General features: G+C 28.3%; 2 protein-coding genes and 1 long non-coding RNA gene across 5 annotated transcripts in view; 2 read left to right on the top strand and 1 right to left on the bottom strand.

The window, feature by feature from the left end:
• Positions 1-261: 261 nt before the first annotated feature.
• Positions 262-13,210, top strand: LOC113385458 (dopamine N-acetyltransferase-like). 2 transcript variants are annotated; one of them, XR_003367996.1, is made up of 6 exons: positions 262-305; positions 7,833-7,950; positions 8,621-8,826; positions 10,401-10,601; positions 12,197-12,283; positions 13,060-13,210. XR_003367996.1 is itself a non-coding variant. In XM_026623310.1 (5 exons), the coding sequence occupies exons 1-5, from the start codon at positions 277-279 to the stop codon at positions 12,231-12,233; spliced, it is 591 nt and encodes a 196-aa protein (XP_026479095.1). In that variant the 5' UTR covers positions 262-276; the 3' UTR covers positions 12,234-12,318. The 2 variants fall into 2 exon arrangements, 1 of the variants encoding a protein (XP_026479095.1); XM_026623310.1 differs by lacking the exon at positions 13,060-13,210 and having other exon boundaries at positions 12,197-12,318.
• Positions 13,211-15,279: 2,069 nt separating this feature from the next.
• Positions 15,280-16,140, bottom strand: LOC113386766. 2 transcript variants are annotated; one of them, XR_003368015.1, is made up of 3 exons: positions 15,955-16,140; positions 15,692-15,884; positions 15,280-15,578 (listed from the first exon to the last, which is right to left on the bottom strand). It is a non-coding gene; the product is annotated as an uncharacterized LOC113386766 (long non-coding RNA). The 2 variants fall into 2 exon arrangements; XR_003368014.1 differs by having other exon boundaries at positions 15,298-15,578; positions 15,692-15,771; positions 15,955-16,132.
• A 219-nt stretch (positions 16,141-16,359) lies between these two features.
• LOC113386135 (transcription initiation factor TFIID subunit 8-like) overlaps positions 16,360-19,249 on the top strand; it is a 20,028-nt gene continuing 17,138 nt past the window's right edge. The window contains exons 1-5 of the mRNA XM_026623936.1: positions 16,360-16,547; positions 16,955-17,241; positions 17,331-17,481; positions 17,986-18,120; positions 18,297-18,452. Coding sequence (XP_026479721.1) covers positions 16,418-16,547; positions 16,955-17,241; positions 17,331-17,481; positions 17,986-18,120; positions 18,297-18,452 — 859 coding nt within the window. The 5' untranslated portion in view covers positions 16,360-16,417. The remainder of the gene's footprint in view (positions 16,548-16,954; positions 17,242-17,330; positions 17,482-17,985; positions 18,121-18,296; positions 18,453-19,249) is intronic.

Below are 19,249 nucleotides of genomic sequence, written 5' to 3'. Positions count from 1 at the left end.
TCAATTTTTCGCTTATAAAAATTTATTCTCTGTTCTAGCTGGGAGACGCACTGCCCACGAATTTGGCAAGTTTGTCCATAATGTCACCGGGTGGAATACAAATGAATCCCGAGAACAGCAGCCTGCCGGCCACGCCCTCACAAAAGGATGGAGTCCGTCTCTGGCGCCATCACCACAGAGGCGTACAGTATTCAGCCTTTGACAGTTGAACATCACGAACGAGCACTGGAACACACCTCAGGAATATACTCTTCAGGACGAACCGCTCAATTTAACATGGGCCTGCTTTCCAAAGAAGATGACCGGTAAGTAAAGTCATAACTGTCGTTATTATTGGGGTGATTATTATATTTTTCATACATATCTGCCCAGTGGTGGCGTAATCAGTTCGGACGTGGGATAGCACAAACTAGTCCCGGATTCGCTGGTTCGATCCCAGCCATGGCCAATTCCAACATCAAGCAGTTCTGATGTCGAATTTTCACTTTCTACAAATAAATTAAGCAAAGATAAATTGGCGGAATTTTTTGATAGTAGATTTGAACTAGCGTAGAAGTTCTGGAGTAGTATTCTGGAGATATTTGGCAAAATTTTTTGATAGTAGATTGGATCAAGCGTAGAATTTCTGGAGCACTATCAATTTATCTATGCCATATATGCTCCATATATTATTGCTATGTATTTCTTCCATTTATTACCAGAAGGATTACCAAAAAATGGTTTATTATTATTACCACCCAAGCCATTTTCATATGAAAATAATATTATCATTATACCTTTATAGCTTTTGATTGATTAAACAAGTCAATTTAAGTAATCTAATTATCAAAATTACTCTCCTATTAATATGATCGATTTCATTAATATTTAAATTATTTACCAAGAATTTGAAAACACAATGCGAGGGAAATAGTATAAGAGAAGCGGTTGCTCTATATTTTAATATTTGTTAATAAATATGATGAAACTGTGCGAGTTTATATTTAATTGCAGCAATAACTGGTTTTAATGAATTTTGATGTAAACGACTCAAATATCACTTGCAATATATATTTTCATCATTCATTTATTTTTAACAAGCGGATGTTAATTGATGTAAAAAGATGTAAGTGACAACTTGCATGAACCGAAATTGAAATTTACCCTTTTAAATAAAGGGTTTCTTTCTAAAAACTAATCTATGCAATTTTCAATTGATATCTCTCAAACACATTTATAATATTTGTAATTATATTAATTATAGTGCACAAATACGCGCTTGTATGTCCTAAAAACGCAGCCCATGATTCAAAATTTTGTTGAATTTATTTATTTACTAGCACTACTATCATCAAATTTTACGTTAGTTCTTAGTTTACTTTCGAATTTTTCCTCAGTTATTCTTATTAGTCTCTTATTAGAATCATCTTATACTCTGGATTGAATTCTCATTGGATTCCAGGTGGATGCTTATTAGGTTTGCACAACATTCTTACTAGATTCTCTTAAAATTAAAGGTAGAATCTTTTTACAAATTTATTTATTTATACATTATTTCAAAACTTATTATTATTTATTAATTGATCCATAATAATCAATACATAATCTGATTAACAAAAATTTACATGGGGTCACATCACCTCAGATTCAGATTAGTTTGAAACTTCGAGAAATCATGAAATTATCAGATCAGATTTTCCCGCAAAAACATAAACTTCTTCTTCTTCGGAATTAAATGAGACGAAATGACATTTTCAAAATTGATCGTATTAAATATATCAACTACAGTTTGCGTTTGATTTAAAAATTTACATCAAATTTTTAAACCAAGGTATTACTGAAATTTCAAGAGAATTTATATATCTTCTTATAACACAAATTTCATAATTCAACAAATTCATTTCGTTTATTCAAATATCAATAAAAAATTAATCGTAGTATATTTTAAAATAGATGTCCTTGAATTTATTTCACTAATACCTAATCAATAGTCCCTAATAGTTTGTTTAAATTTTATATATGACACTTTTTAGACACCTTTATTATTTCCGCATATTTTGAATAATGATGGCTCAATCTCGAGTGAAATAAAAAACATGTTTTCTGAGGTTCATGGTCTAAATGGCAGTGAAATAAAACGAAGTCGAAATGAACTTTCAAGAAACGTTTGAAGATATTATTTATTCGCATTGAAATGTTCGACATAAAAGTATTATCAATATTATTAATCATCGCAATAGCAAATCCGCGACTTTTTATTGACTTCAGAAGTGATTGATTGAGTGGTTACTATTATTGTACAAACGATAAGATTTAATTATGTGGTAAATAATCATAAACTTCATTATAGTCTAAACTATTCTATGATTTTTATATGAAATTAACGTATTCACCTTTCTTTGTCATAATGCTCGGATTGCTTGGACATTATTATAAGGCTATTAATGAGTATAATTGAAACTTTTGATTTATTTGTGGTTTTAAACTCGTAGTGATAAAGATAACGCGCTATGCACATTATTTTAAATACCATTAAAGCGTGTTCTTTCAACTCAAAATTTTAAATAAGCTTTATAAAGATTTTTTTATCAATGGTATTAATATTTGAAGCCTGATTAATTTTTATATATCTTATAACAACGAATACAGTATATATTACCAATAATTTGAAATAGATTTTTCATGTTTTTATCAAAATGAACGACTACAAAATTCAAAACAAGCTTCCAAAAAATCTAAGATTATTTTACTTTGGTATTGTATTTATTAACCGAGTTTAGGTGGTGAGAGCAGAACTTCGAATCAGAGGTTCCCAGTTCGGCATCTACCTCGGAAATCTTGGCGTCAAGCAGCAGTGACGTTTTTTCTTGAAAATATAGATAGCAATATGTTTCCAAGAAACACGTAGAGACAGGGTAGGTTGCCATCTATAAATCCACGTTACTTAAGATTGCTGTTAATAGCAAAAAAATATTCTACGACATTAACATAAAATGGACGTTTTTTTTTTCACTTTTCTGCGATTTACAAAGAAACGGCTAGGGCGCAAAATTGAAAACCACTAGTCCTCGTAGAGATACATTGAACTTTGAAATCAGTCCGGCCGTTTTTGAGAAAACGTCGATCTACGGCAAAAAATCTTCACATACACATACACACACATACATTTTCCAAATTTGGTCTCATTCGATTCAGAATAGCTTTGAACGTCGAGAAAACATAAAATCAGCATTAATAGAAACATTAAAATTAATTTATATTTAAATTATGGATACAGGATTAAATTTAGTAGTTACATAAAATAAATTATCTTAATTGAAATAATTACAGTAAAATACTACTCTAAAACAATATTAAGCGTAACTTTAGTATTATCAAATACAATAACTTGAAAAAAAATGTTATAATATTGAGATAGTTTATTTAAGGCTAGTAAATCTTGAGATTCTTTTGATGGTAAAAAAATTCTTTCAACATTCGTTATGCAATTTTGGGTCCCATATCTGGAAAATAATAATTAAGGGCAGTATCAAAAAAAAGAATATAATATGAAAATAATATGGAATAAAAATTAGAAAGAGTATGGAAAAAGGAAAAAATAATAGTAACTGTTGGAAAAAAGTATCAAACATTATCAGTAGGCATTTCATTGTTAAACTAATGTTTCATATCGAAATTGGCAAACTCAGAAGTATCATAGAAACTTTGGTATCGAAATGAATTGCATTTCGAATAATTTAAATTTCTCTGAATTTCTCATTAATCACTTCATTATGCATAAATATCTAGTTTCATAGTTTCTAGACTGATAATGAGTCTAAATCTGGTGTGGGCGATTTCGCCTTGCACTTGACAATCGATTTGCCAATCATCTGTTCGTCACGGCAGCAGTAGTTTTATTATTTCATATTTACAAAACTAGTTTTCCGTAAACTGCACCAAGCAAGACGGTCGTAGAATTCATGCCGGCTGCATAATGAGGGTGACCTAGAACTTCAGATCGCAGATTTATTGAAATGATCACTCATTTCATAATATTATCGACATCAGCCACTGCGTGCTCGATTTCAAGGTTCTCTTGCAGACATCGCTTGCATTATGTTTTATTCTGCAAGCGTTTAATTCATACGGTTAATTATATGTATGAACTTGCATTGCAATCGTTAAATACTAATTATTATTCATATTTCGAGCTAAACTGGTATTTATAAACGTCTTTGCGTAATAGATAATCAATTATCAGCTGTTCGAATAATGAATAATTGCTGAATATTATTTTTATGATTGCTAATTTGCACCTTTGTTTCAATACTATTTTTATTCTTGTTTATTTGCATTAATTTCCAGAAATTTCGTGATAAATATTTAGTAGATATTTTTAACGATACTATTTTAAGCAATTTTTTGAAATCGGCTGACTTTACTATTACCAGAGAAACGGTTACATCTTTTTTTTATTAACTCTTTGGGGACGGCTGTCCACCTGAGTGGACAAACATACTCTGTGAGGCACAGGGTATTTTATAAACAATGACTCAGTTTGCATCGAAAAGTTGAATAAATTACATATAGCAGTAATAAACAGTGTTGTATTTTGAAAATAATTTTAAGTTATTTTAGTAGGATATTTAGCCTTTTTCTTTGCTATATAGTCTTTTTTTTATATTTAAAACGACCGAGCGCTTTTAAATATGGCAAAACGACTAGTAAATTTTGTAAATTAAGCAGTAGTGAAAATGAGTTTCAAATAGACATTCGTACAGACAAATTTTACGAAATTACTATTCGCACCGAAGATAGTGATGAATGTGATAATGATATTATCCAACCAACAAAAAGAAGAAGAAGTTCGACAAATTAAATGAAGAGCGGAAAGACAGCGTTTTTTATTTTGTTTCTACGTAGCTAACGAATCGCGATTGCTTTGAAAAAAAGTTCAGAATTTTCAAAATATTTCAAAGTGTAAAAAAAAAATCAAATTTTTCACAAAGGTAAATTCTTTTCAAAAATTTTAAAAATCTCAAAAATCGATTTTTTTTTAGAGTTTCAAAAGAAAATTGAATCTTTTTTAAAAATTTTAGTTTTTGATACGGGAAGTTCCAACAATTTGCTTTAAAGCACGATGCCATGCACCACTAGTTTCTCTTATCAATAAAAATTAGAAAATTTATTACATTCTATGAGTTATTTGGATTTACATCAGTTAAATATAACTATTGATAGTAGTTACCCCAGTAATAGTTCATAATGTTTTAAGTCACTAAATTCTGATTGAAGGAGCAGCGAAGCCCGAGTGAATTGGGGTGAATTTCTATTTGTGATGTGGATTAGTGAATCTTGTTTCTAAAAAGTCTTCAATATATAGCACATTCAGATCCTTATGCAGAGTTCTAGGGGTCACGTACCAGGGTGCACCTGTCATCCTTCTGACAATAAGTAGTTTTGTTTGGGCCCGCTGTATCAATGCAACATTAGATTTGAGGAACAGCTCCAAAGCTCTATACCGTATGACCAGATAGGAATTATTATAGTTTTATAAATCAAGATCTTGTTTTCGAGTGCTAATTATGTCTCATAATGTTACCTAATTTTGGATTTTATAGGTTTGATTTTCGTTGTAATGTGGTTTTTATATGTTAGTTAATTTTTTTAACGAAAGTTATAATTATAGTTACATATGTCATTTATTTTATTGTTTCAAAAAATTGTTAAGGATGTAAATGTGATCATCTATCGTTATCTTTTCCTTGAACTCTTGAATTAACAATAACTTGTAAATCGTTCCTCAAGGTTGACGGGATACCGATTCATGCGAGAGGAATTGACAGTAAGAGTAATCATTGCTTTTTTGTATATCCAATCCATTAGCTAAGCCAATAATCTTCACTGTGTTAAATAAATAATTTAAAGTAAATTACTTGATTTTGACTATCAAAATTGGTCAATTTTATTAATATAATTAATTGGTCTATACTCTATTCATAACACTTTAATTTATTCTTATTCTTCAATTATTTTTTGCTTGTGATAAACTATCAATAACAATTTAAATAAATTTACAATGCATTGAAAATTTCTAAACGCTCTTGTTAATTCTTTCAACTAAGCTAATGCGTATTAATTAATAGGAAAATGCAGTGACAAAACACATTAATCTTAATAACAATTAAGTTTTCATAAAAGTAATTTATGAGTGTTGCTTTGTTGAATGATTAATAGCATTTTAATTTGACTTTATCATTAAGCACATACAAGTTGTACTTTCTTGTAATATTTAACTTTTTATATATTTTGTAATGCAAAATTTAATATGGTTGGTGTTAGTTTTGGTAATAATTTTATTTCTTGGTAATTGTTTTGAATTAAGAGTAAAACTTTCAAAAATTTATTTTTAATATAAGGATGAAGTACTTTATCAAAGAAAATTACAAATTTCATTTGTGACTTCATTTACTGCATCATAGTCCAAGTTTCAAGGTTGGTCATCATTATAAAATGTCAAATTAAGGCGCAGCATATTTTAAACGGTTTTGAAAAGCACCAGACTTTTTAAGTAATAATATATATATATATATATATATATATACGAGGTCTGTTCAAAAAGTTTTCGTAATTTTCGTTTTTTTCAAAAAAATATTTATTTATTCGTCTACATTAATGTGGTCCCCTTCAAAGTAGTCCCCCCCCCCAGATATAATACACTTATGCCAGCGTTTTTTCCAATTTTCGAAGCACCCTTGATATTCACTTTTTGATATGTCCTTGAGCACTCTCGGCGATTTTCTTCAATCGAGGAAAACCGCCGTCCTTTCATGGGTCTCTTCAACTTTGGGAATAGGAAAAAGTCACACGGAGCCATATCTGGTGAATTTTTGCACTTTGCAACACTTTATTTCATTTTTTACGCAAAATTTAATACAAATTCTTTGACTTTTTCAATTCTTCCATTGTAAAAATCGCCGAGCTCAGAAAAACACGTCGAACCTTAGCGACTACCACAGACAAAGTAAACAGTGAATATAGCTGAAAATTTCATCATACTTTAGGGGCATGTATACCAACACAATAAAAAAAAATTTTTGACAATCAGACACTCCAGACCCGCGAAATTTAATTATTAGTAATTCCGGGTACTTTTTGAACAGACCATGTATATATATATATATATATATATATACATATATATATATTTGATACATAAATAAAAAAGAGAAAAGATTAGTTGTTTAGTTCGAGAAAAAAATAGTTATAATTTTTGCTTCCAAATTCTCATTTAAAGCTTCTCATACGGGGTCCAGCAGACCCCAGCGGTATTGAAACACTCGCCGTTGGCAGACTATTGGCCTGATTATAAAAAACGAAAATAAATTTTGAACTATCTACAATGCCACAGCATAAGTTTTTGAAAGTAGAAGACATTGAAAAGTCTGAAAATTGCTCGTAAATGAGCGACCTCGTGAAAGGTGCCGTTGAGGTCCAGTAGACCCCAGGTTAACCCCAGATGTAAGAGAATAATAGCTGATGATAATCATATGTTTTAAAGTCTGACAGTGTATTTTAAAAACGATGCCTATTAAAAAATGAAGAATTTAGTAAGAAGCTTATCTTACATTTTAATTTTGTACTCTTCTAAGAAGTAAATGAGTTGGCATTTTAAGTTATTGAATCACTAATTTGTATTATCAAAATAATATTTTTGCAATTGCCAAAATTATTCCTGGTGAACAACACGTGAGACCGGTGGCCATTTGATCTCCAGTATTCTTTTATTTTTGGCATAGTCCGCTATAAATCAAATTTTTGAATTCAGAGTCGTGCTAGTTTTATATTTTTTATTTTTTTTATTATTTCAGATGTATAGAACTCGAAGAATATGCATTGACATCTATGAAAAAAGGAGTTTCTTTAATGGCTGTGAGTGAACGCGGTGAGCTCGTCGGTGTTGTCATAAACTGTGTTACTGAAAGAGAAGTAAGCAAAATTATTAAATTTATTATTACACATAAATATTTTAGTTCAAATACAAAGGTTTAATTTTTATTTTCCTAAGTTGCTATTACTCATATTACTGAAAGCAATCGGAGTTAGCAACAACCTGTAATCGTGCGATTACAGAGATGATAAAAAGCAATGAACAAACATTAATCATTTCTAAGAATTATTCTTATTTGATAAAAATTAAAATCTATGATAAGAAAGGCATGTCAAAATGTCAATTGAATGCAATTTATTAAGTAATCCGATTGATTCGAATAAAACAACTTTCATATCCTGAAATCAGAATTTATTATTTCATAGAATGGAGATTATAATATACAATGCAATTGCGAAATGAAATATCTGGAAATGAATAAATTATATGTATATATTCATTTTTTTGTTTAATTATACCTGAGATTATACCATAACACTATAATTGTTGCCATGCGATCAAAGTTTATAAAATTGTATGATATAAGAATAATTAATCTTGTCATGGAAGTAAAACCGTGAATGTCAACCGCAATATGATTTCAAAGTTAATTTTGAAGATCAATTGTGATGAACTGCATTTAGACTACTTTGACTCATCTTACTTTTGTAAAAAAAAATTATTAATTATAATTTTCTTCTATTATATAAAATGATTTTTTTAATCTAGGATGCAGCTACGATATCGGATCCATCCAAGGACTGCGCAAATCCAAAATTCGCCAAGATTCTTGCCCTCCTGCACCATGTGAGCCAAGAAGCCAATGTTTTTGGCCAATTTCCTGATGTGCAACGTGTTTTGAACATATCAATACTGTCGGTCGATAGCAATTGGCGAGGCAGAGGAATTGCCAGGGCGCTGACTGATGCCACGGCGTGAGTCGAATTTAAAATTATCAATCAATGTTTAATATTATAAATAACTTAAATAAAACATCGGTGTTAGCTATAACTCTATGTTTTCACATCAATAATTTCACATGAAAATTATTCTTCCACCCCAAAATGTCGGGTAAAGCTACCCTTACCAGATTTTGGTATTTTTTATAAAAGCTCATCGTAAGATAGCGAAATAATTATTTTCAATCAAAATAATCACTGTAATACTAAAAGATATGAAATTTGATATGTTTTTCTAATTTTATTCAGACCGAATGATTTCTCTATATCAATTATAAAATTACTTACAAAAATTTATTGTTAAATGTTAAAAATTTGTGCCCTTCATTGGAATGAGTGTTTTTGCTAACAGTCCTGAAAATGGAACAGCCTATTCTGTAAACGAACGTTTAAAAAAAAAAAATTCAAAAAACATAATGAATTATTATGTGTTTTTGTGTTTTAAATGAATTATTCTTTGAAATTATTTTTAAAGTAATGATTATTGATTTAGTTTTGAGATATTTTAAATTCCCGTTGGGTAAGTTATTGTAATTGTCCAAAAATTTTTCATTTTTTCGCGTTTAGAAGGTTTTTGAACATGTTGGGATACCTCAGAAAAAATGGATGTGTGTGTATGCGTGTGTGTATGTGTGTGTGGATACAATTATTCTTCCATGTTTTTAGGTGCATGGAACAACCGATTTGAATGATTCGAAAAACATTTGATTGTTATTGATACGGAGATGTGCTGATTAGTTTTTGGCAAAGGCAGATCCACCCTTTTTGGAGATACCAGGCTAAATGTGCAAAAAATAGAAGTTTTTGAGAAAACTAAGCATCTAATTTGAATGATTCAAAAAACTTTCTGCTTGTTTTGACAAAATAATTGCTTTTGGAAAAAAATTACTTCAATTTTTTTTGTGTATCGAAAATAATTCAGATTTTAATTTTAATTCTGGCTAAAGTTCTAAAGCTTACTTATTTATTTTAAATAAATAATTTATACTTTGTAATTCAGTATTTATATAACGATTATAAATATTAGACAATGTTACAGTATTTATAATAATCTATGTGAAAACATTTAATATTTCGGGAAGTTACGGTACGGGAAGTTCCAGCAGTTTGCCTTAAGGCACGATGCCATACACAACTGGTTTTATTAAAAATTAATATAGTTTTGAATAATATTGCTTTAATATACAAAATCGTATATTCAATTTTGGGTACTAATAAACAAGTAAGCTATTTTTAGAGATATGAAATTACACATATAAAAATCGATAGGATTGATTTCGATTTTTCGATTAACTCGAAAGTTACGGTTTAATTTGGTTGCATTTTTTTATATATGTGTAGAGAGGGACACAAAGGTCTAATTTGACATTTAGTTTGTAATTATACTCTGATTCTATCGGCGGATTAATAAGTGCCCAGGGTAAAAAGGCCCACTATTAGTAATAGGTACTCAGAGTAAAAAAGGCCCACTAATATGTATTTAATTGTTTACAGTTTATTCATGTTTTTTTATTAAAATGTTTCTAATTATAATTTATCTTTTATTCCAGCGAATATGCTAAAGATCACGCCGTTGAAATGTTGCGAGTGGATTGTACGAGCCATTTCACGGCCCTTATCTCAGAAAGGCTCGGTTTCCATTCCATCTACAGTTTGCCATATGCACAGTACATCAAAGACGGAAAACCCGTATTCAACCCACCGCCCCCACATTTGGAAATCAAAGTCTTTGTTCATCGAGTCGATGAAGAGTAATTATTGTTGCCATTATCATTAATATGATATAATCATAAATATTAACTTGACTGTTACGTGTTTCATCATCGAAGCTAACATAATCTCATTCTTTAAAAAAATATTTTATAACGTTAATTTGATATTAACTGGGATTATTTGGTATGTCACGATAATTTATAGGCCTAAGAAAATACATTGGGATTCGATTGCTTGATTCTTATATAGAATTATATGAAAAAATCTAACAAAATAATCTGATTATAGAATTTACATGGATTGACATTTATTTTAAATATTAATTTATTTGCTGAAATTTTTTGGTGTGTGACAATAATTTATTGGCCTAAAAGAAATGCATTGGGAGTCGATTGCATGATGCTTATATGGAATAATATAGCCAAAAATGGTTTGAATAGCCAAAATGGTTTGAATATAGAATTTACATGGATTGACATTTTTTTAAATACTAATCTTTGCTGATATTTTTTGGTATGTCACATAATTTATTGGCCTAAAAGAAATGCATTGGGAATCAATTGCATGATATATATATGGAAGAGGCTAGCCAAAATGATCTGAATTTCTACGTGAATTAACATTTATTTTAAATATTAATTTGTTTGCTGATATTATTTGGTATGTCACAATATTTGGCCTAAAAGAAATGCATTGGGAATGGGGAGGGCTTGGAATCGAATGCTTATAGGGAGCTTATAAGGAAGAATCTGACTAAAATGATCTGATTGTAGAGTTTACATGTTTTTTTAATTAATAATATTTTATTTATCATAATTTAATTAATAATCTTTATCATGGTTCCACATGAATAATTTACGTGGCTTTTCTTTAGCAGTTAAGTGCATCAACGTATAATATAATTGGTCATATTTTTTTTATTAACTTGAACAAGAAAAATATTACATTTAAAATAATACACCTAATTTTTTTATTTATACTAATTGTAATTGTTTAATGTATTGCGATCATACATCAGGTTTCAAGAAATTTCTGAGAAAACTGCGCTAAACTAAATTATCAATTTATTTAACAGTATCTTTCTTTGAAAGTTAGATTTTTGTTGAGGTGTTAAGAATTAAATAATCACATAAATGGTGCATAAGTGATATTGTTGTCAGATTTACCCGGTATTCTAGATAATAATTTAAATATGCACATATTTATGTTAATATTTATAAAATAGTATCTCAAACTAATTTTACTCAAAATACTCGATTACCAAAATTGTCTTTGAAATTCGATATATTGAGAAACTACTTTTATGATTGTGCATGTATGTTGATTTTTAATGCATTTAATGCGTGTTTCTGCAGTAATGGCTAAATATAAATATTATTGTAGTATAACCTACAATAATTGTTCGATTAGCATTTAAATAGAATGCACTTGTTTCTAATTAGCAGTAAAATGATATACCGATATTATGATGTCGCATGCGTTGTTAACTCCAATCAATCCTACTTAAATTAAATATTAAGTTTTGTGTTTTATACATTTCTTGTGAGACAGGTTATTTTATTTGCACAAATTTAATTTATAAAAATTTGTATGTATTGACTATAATTTTTAATTTATTATTTTCTTCACACAGCAAACGCAAAACCAAACTGAACATTTTGTACCACTAAGGCAAAATATCTGTGAACTGTGGACTAACATAAGAGACATTTTATTTCATGTAGGTTTGCTTATAATTTAATTTCATATTACATAAAAACCAACGACGATGCAAAAATTTAGAGCATATTATTAACGCAAATATAATCTCTCTACATCACATTATTTGATAAATTAGGATACCAAGTGCTTTTTTTCTCTTTATTTTATTTTAACAGAAGACTCTTTTGTTAGAACTCAGTAGCATAATGTATATTAAATATCATACCAACTTCAATTTCAATAAATTTTACTCTTAACCAGCGATTAATGCAATTTAGATGTTAAAGGGCTGATGAAAATATATGCTATATTATTTATTATTGTTTTTTATGCTAAATTGGCCATTGGCCAACGTGGGGCCAATGTTTTGAAATCAACGTTTAGCTATAAAATATTAATATTATCGATGCAAAATAGTAAAAAAGGCTCACTGTTGAAAATTGGTATGAGCAATTGTTAGGAAAATAATATCTTATGTAAATTTATTAATTAGTCTTAATCGAGACTCATATTCTTTAAACAATTTTGTATCTCATCGTCGGACTCTTTATTAAACTTGAAAATTGATTTTTTTAGATTTTTTTATAAATAAATAATTAAATATATTTTCTCTGTTAATTAATATCAAATCTTAGATTAAAGTATGTTCAAAATTATCTCTGTTAAAACATTACTTTAAATTTTTGCTTTGTCTAGGTATACATTTTTATTTTTTATTATTTGTAACTAACTTCTATTTGTTTTGTAATATGATTTTTTATATTTTTTTTAATTTATTTGTTTTTAATTTTTTAGGAAATGATTAAGATCCTGTTATAGCTTTCTTTTTTGCGGAAAGCGAAGTTCCATAAAAAGTTGATCCTAAGTAACTTGAAATTTTCGTGACATCATAAATAACAGTTCAAGTTTTTAGCTTTAAGAAAGACATTTTGATTTGATTTTTTATACGAGCTCTATTTGGAAAAAATATGATAACAAATTCGGAAAAAGTGTTTTGCTATTGTTTTTTCAACATACTCTTCTACATTTTTCATCTTGTTAGTGTTTTGGTGTACGTGATGAGATATACATAGTATATCATACAAATTTATATTTAAAGTATATGTAATATTTATATATTGATAATATAATACTATGAAATGGATGGTGATAATTTTATATGTGAATATATTTGATTTGCCATAATCATTGGCAATTCAAAAACATATTTTCAAATTTATTATAAAATGTTATTATATAGGTTACTCAAAATTTAATTTTGCAAAAACATATTTTTGTATGAATACTTGTTGATCAATTTTTAAAGTGAATTTTAAATGATCTCAACACCAGATGGTTATCCTATTTGTGCCAAATTTTAACATTTTTGTCTCTAATATAAAATATTTTACATCATTCATTGTTATAACGTTGTACATATTATACATATATGTATAACAGAAATATTTTAATGTGATAACTGAATAAGCATATAAATATTATATGAAATGTTAGAAAATATAATCATATACTAAATGTTATATATTAAACTAAAATATATATGAAAATATTGCTAAAATTGTTATCAAGTTTTGTGACAATCCTAATTGTACGACCATGTTGATCATGTTTTTTTCAAAAAAATACATGATTTGTTTGATAGTCTTATTGATATTTTTTTTCTTAATTTTATTGTAATACTTTACATTTAAATAATCAAAAATTTACTATATTAATGGTATAATTTTACACTAGTTTAAAATTATACAATTGTATAAATGTTATTTAAATAAAATATTGAGAAATCCAAGAGAGAATCTCTTGGAACAATAGTCAAACTCTTAGAACAACTTTAGTAGCTGCAAAATCTTATTTTTTATTTATCATGTCGATTGTTTATACATATCAGTATGTTTCTACAACTTAGCTTAAGACAAAATGCAAATTATATCTGGTTTGATTTATTATTATGATTCAAATGTGTATTTTCTATATAAAACTTACAAGACATATTTGCAAATCAACGTCCTCGATAGGCTGAGCTTTAGTTACTTATTTATTTTTATAGACAAAATTATTATTTTATTATTTATATTTTTTATACAAACGCGAGTTCTATATGGTGAATGAATATATACAAAAGCATTTTTTGAATCCTTTGATTAATGATTTTCCACATCCTTCATTGTTATATTGTCTAGGATTGGTTTCTCCCATAGATAAACAAGTATAAATAGATAGCTATGTCGGGCGATTTGACGTTTCATCGATTGAAGTGCGGAGCTAAGATTATTGATGGCAGCACATGTTCATTTTGTAAATTAACCCCTGGTATTACTTCTACATTTGTACATATAATCATTACAGCCAAAAAATCTAAAAAAATTTTAATATTTGAAATAAGAACAAAACATACGAAATGCAAAATATATTTTCGAATATATCACAGACATATTTTGGAAGAAATATAAACTAAACAGAAATAACTGACTACTATTAATTAAAGTATATTACAAACATATTTTTAAAGTACTACAAACTAAAGAAAAGTAACTTATTAATATTAATTAACGATATTAATATTAATTACTTAATGACTAATAATAATATATTAAAAACTTAAAAACTAAGAAGTGAAAAGCGCAGGAGTATTGACGATGGAATTACAAATTTAGAAGGAATGGCAAGTAATGCAAAAATTTTAAAGAATAAAAAGAACAGCAAATTTCTAAAAAAAAAAACGAATACTTCCCAAACAAAATAAACCTCGAAACTAAATAGAGATAAAACTAAATTCCTAGGATTAAAATTCATTTACGAGATGTTCTTCTTTATTATCTCTCCATTTAATAGTTACTTTGCTATCTAATCAATCATTAATAAAGTTACATTTGACGAAATCTTTAAATAGTTTCTGTGTATGAGTGATTTTTAAAAATCACATTTACTCATTTTATGATCATGATGAATCCATTAACATTAAAACTTCCATAAAAGATAAAAAAAACTATAAAGCCAGGTGTTTTCAATAAACAGAATAAAAATGTATGCATTTGATACCCGTACTTTTTGTACAGTTTCAAAGCAAGAATTATGTCCTTACTTATTTTCTTTGCAAATGGTATTTAGAATTAAAATTACTTGGCCCTTTCTCTGGATTTGCACACTGTCGTGTTTTTTTTATTAGATTGTTTTGTTTACCCTCTATCAGAATTATTGCCTGATTCTACATCAGAATGCTCTCCTAGTCGTGACTGTGTGAGAGGAAAACCCTTTCATGATTCCCGTAAAGGAGATTTGTCTAATCCACACACTTCAATACAGCTCAAAGAAGCCTAAACAAGAAGCATATTATTATATAAATTATTACAAGAAAGACAGATACTTGATTTAAAGATACAACTACATTATTCAAAATAAAATATATAAGCAACTTGTATTTAGTTACCTGAAGTAAGATTACTCTCCTTCGACAATCTGCCACTGCCTCTACATCATTTTTATGAATTGACATTGATATACCAAGTTCTAAAATAATTATTATTAAAATACATTCATATAGTACAAATCCAGCATATTTAGGCTCCGGAGAACATGAACTTTAGGATGCTTTCTTGAATTGATTGAAAAGTGTTTGACTTCTGACATTTTCATCGTGTATTATTATTATACATTTTCATTATATAAATAAATATAACTCATCATACATACCTGGCCATCACTTAAGACGTGCAATTCAATATTCATTAGTTGAAACAACTTGGCACGTGACCATACTAAATTTATTTATTAAATATTCACTAGAACAGAAATATTTAGCAACAACATATAGGTTATTGGCACATTCGTACGACGGCTGTCAAATGCGCGAACGAGCGTTGTTGTAATTGAGCGAATGTAAGCCATCTATAATCTAAGCTTGGCAATACCCAATGTCTAAACACGGTAAAGCGTATTTGTTCAGAGATAACCCCCCATGTTTCTCCTTCTTTTGGTTGGTATCTTTAATACGGGCGTTCTCTGTTGACGGTTGGACAAACTTTCTGCACAACTTTGACAACTTCAAATTAGTTCAATTTATGTTGCATTTTTGTTTTTACTAGTTGAAAGAAACTTGAGAATGGAAGCTCACTGAGTATTTTTACTGCAATTTAACAAAATCACTTATCATATCATGGATTTAGTAAATATAAATCCAAAACGAAAGGTTTTGCAAGTGGTCGTAGCGAGTATTCTGAACGAATCGGGATTCGATGCAGTTGATAAAGATGCTTTGGATACTATAACAGAAATGTTACAATGCTGTAAGTTCTCTTAGAAACTTATATTTATGATGAAACATAAATTGATACTCAATATGAACATTATTAATTTACATGTTTACAAATACTAAATCGAACATTCAACAATTAACGAATTTCAAGTAATATAAATAACATGTTTATTCTCCATTTATTAAGTAGTTGATTATTGTGACAGAGGTGAGAGAGTTCAGGAAACATATATAGTATATTGAAGAAAGGGTTTTTATTCAAATCTATTGCATATTTTTTTGTTTTCTTAAATATTTTTAATTTTTTAGATACATGCACTCAATTCTAAATTAATCAATACAATTTTCGACAATGATTTATTCAAATATAATATTAACATAATTATAAATAGCATCTGTCTCAAAAGTTTTATCATTGATTATATACAATTGAAACAGTTTTAACTGAGTTGGGAAATACCACAAGAGCATTCTGTGAACATGCAGGCCGCACAGAGCCTGTTATAGGAGATGTCATAGTTGCTCTTTGTGATATGGGTATTAATTGGAAAGGAATAGAAGCATATTCAAGAAGGGATAATCGTCACATAGTTCCGTCTCCACAACATGTCACGGCACAAAAGCAAACAAATATTCTGCAAGCAGGTGTTAAGAGTGCACACCCTCCATATATACCTGTCCATTTGCCACCGCTGCCAGATCCTCATGCTTATATAAGGACACCTGTAAGCAAATAATTGGTTAAAAACTTTAGTTTTAATGTATATGTATTACTGAATTATTTTTTATCTCATTTTGAATATATTGCTTTTAGACACACAAACAACCTGTAACAGAGTATGAAGCCATCAGAGAAAAATCAGCGAATCAAAAGCGGGATATAGAAAAGGCTTTGACAAGGTTTTTGGCCAAAACAAGTGGCACACATTCCCTATTTGATAGTGATGACAATTCAATGTTTCCGTGTAAGTACTTTACTCATATTCGGTTTTATAATATTAGATTATTTCTCATTTTTACACTAAGAATTTTTATAAAAGTCATAAAATTATTTTTAGAAATTTTCTCCTTCAAAATGATTATTCTATAAACATTTAATTTTATTATTAATTACATAATTAATAATTTTGTTTATATTATATTTTTTATATCAAATTAAGCCATATTGAAATATTATGAACACCTTCAATGAATATATAGGAATTGGATGATAAAAGTAATGTAGTTTAATGTAAAGCCAATAACTAATATGTGGGGTCGAATCTGATTTATATTGCTGTTGCTTTATCATATCTTTGTCACAGTTGATGCTTCTCAACATAGATTTTTTAGATTGAAAAGCTCTATGATTCAATTGTCCTGATATATTATGATTGTGAAACACTAATCATTTAGTAAAGTAAGGGTTGAGTTGTCCTAAAAATTTAGCTGTGCGAGATTATTTATTTAAGGTGCTTGTTCTTTTTTAGTGATAGCTTGCAAGCCTGTATTTCCTACTTACTTGAATCCACTTCTACCTACTGATCAAGTATTTGATTTTGAGGAACTAGAATACCATTACCAAGTAGCAAATCGAACTGAAGATTTACCAGATACAAAGAAAGGTACATGTTCTCCTGAAATATCTAATAATGAATTTATAGGCTACATGCAAATGTGGCTATAGCAAAACATAAATTAAATTCATTAAGTTTTCTTTTACTTATATCAATAATGTTTAATTGAAAACATAGGTGAGCACAGTTATTGATCTACCTCTTATTTTATGTAATATTTGCAGAAGATGGAGAAAATGAAGAAGAAGCTGAATCTGAAAATAAAAATGACAGTGCTAATACATCTCAAAATAGTATCCAACAATCTCAAAACAGTAGTAATATTGACAATCCGTACTTACAGGCTGCACAAAATACCCAAAACAAAAGAATGAAGGAATGTAAAATTGATATTTTTTACACTATGTATATATGTTAATATATATTTATAAGAGATTTCATATTTTTTATATGATTCTTTATTTCAGTTTTAACTTTTTATATTTGAGAAACAAATTGATAAGTCTCTAGAATGTGCAATCAAGCAGTAATAGCTGTGTGTGTCAGTTTTCTATCACTACCAAAAAACCAAGGTAAGATCAGAAATGACATTTTGTAAAACGTTTTCATGCATGAGAAACGATTTCTAAAAGTACAATAAATTTTGCTTTGCGCAAATCAATAAAACAACTAGAATCATGCTCTATCATCAAAGCATATCATGTACTTTTCTGATTATTAACATAAAATGCTATTTTTGAATCAATAATTTTATTAAAATTATATCATACTATATCTTGCAAATTCTTTCTATTTTACAATATTTTACAAGTTGCTGATAACACAGCATAATGATTTCTCACAGAGATCAATAGACACATCTGATTTGTATACACTAAATGAATTAGTAGATGCTCCTTCTTAATTTCTTTTATTTTCTCATTTAAAGTGTATTTTGTTAAGTTGTTGATTTTACTTTTCTCAATTGTCTACTATTGCTTGGTTGAAGATACTACCTAGATTCTGTTACAGAAAAAATGTAAGGTCTTAATAAGTTTTCATACCAAACATTTATTTTTTAAAAAAAAAGGGTTTCGATAATGCAGGAGTGATTATTCTAATAAGCTGTTCTAAAATCATACCTGCTAATTCATATTGTACATTTTTCTTCTGAGATTTTTTTTTAATATCAGGATCA

The sequence above is a fragment of the Ctenocephalides felis genome, unplaced genomic scaffold, assembly GCF_003426905.1.
Source record: "Ctenocephalides felis isolate EL2017-DRISC unplaced genomic scaffold, ASM342690v1 CF-g0.4_SCAFFOLD_03571, whole genome shotgun sequence".
NCBI lineage: Eukaryota > Metazoa > Arthropoda > Insecta > Siphonaptera > Pulicidae > Ctenocephalides > Ctenocephalides felis.
This window is presented reverse-complemented; position numbering and strand designations above follow the sequence as displayed.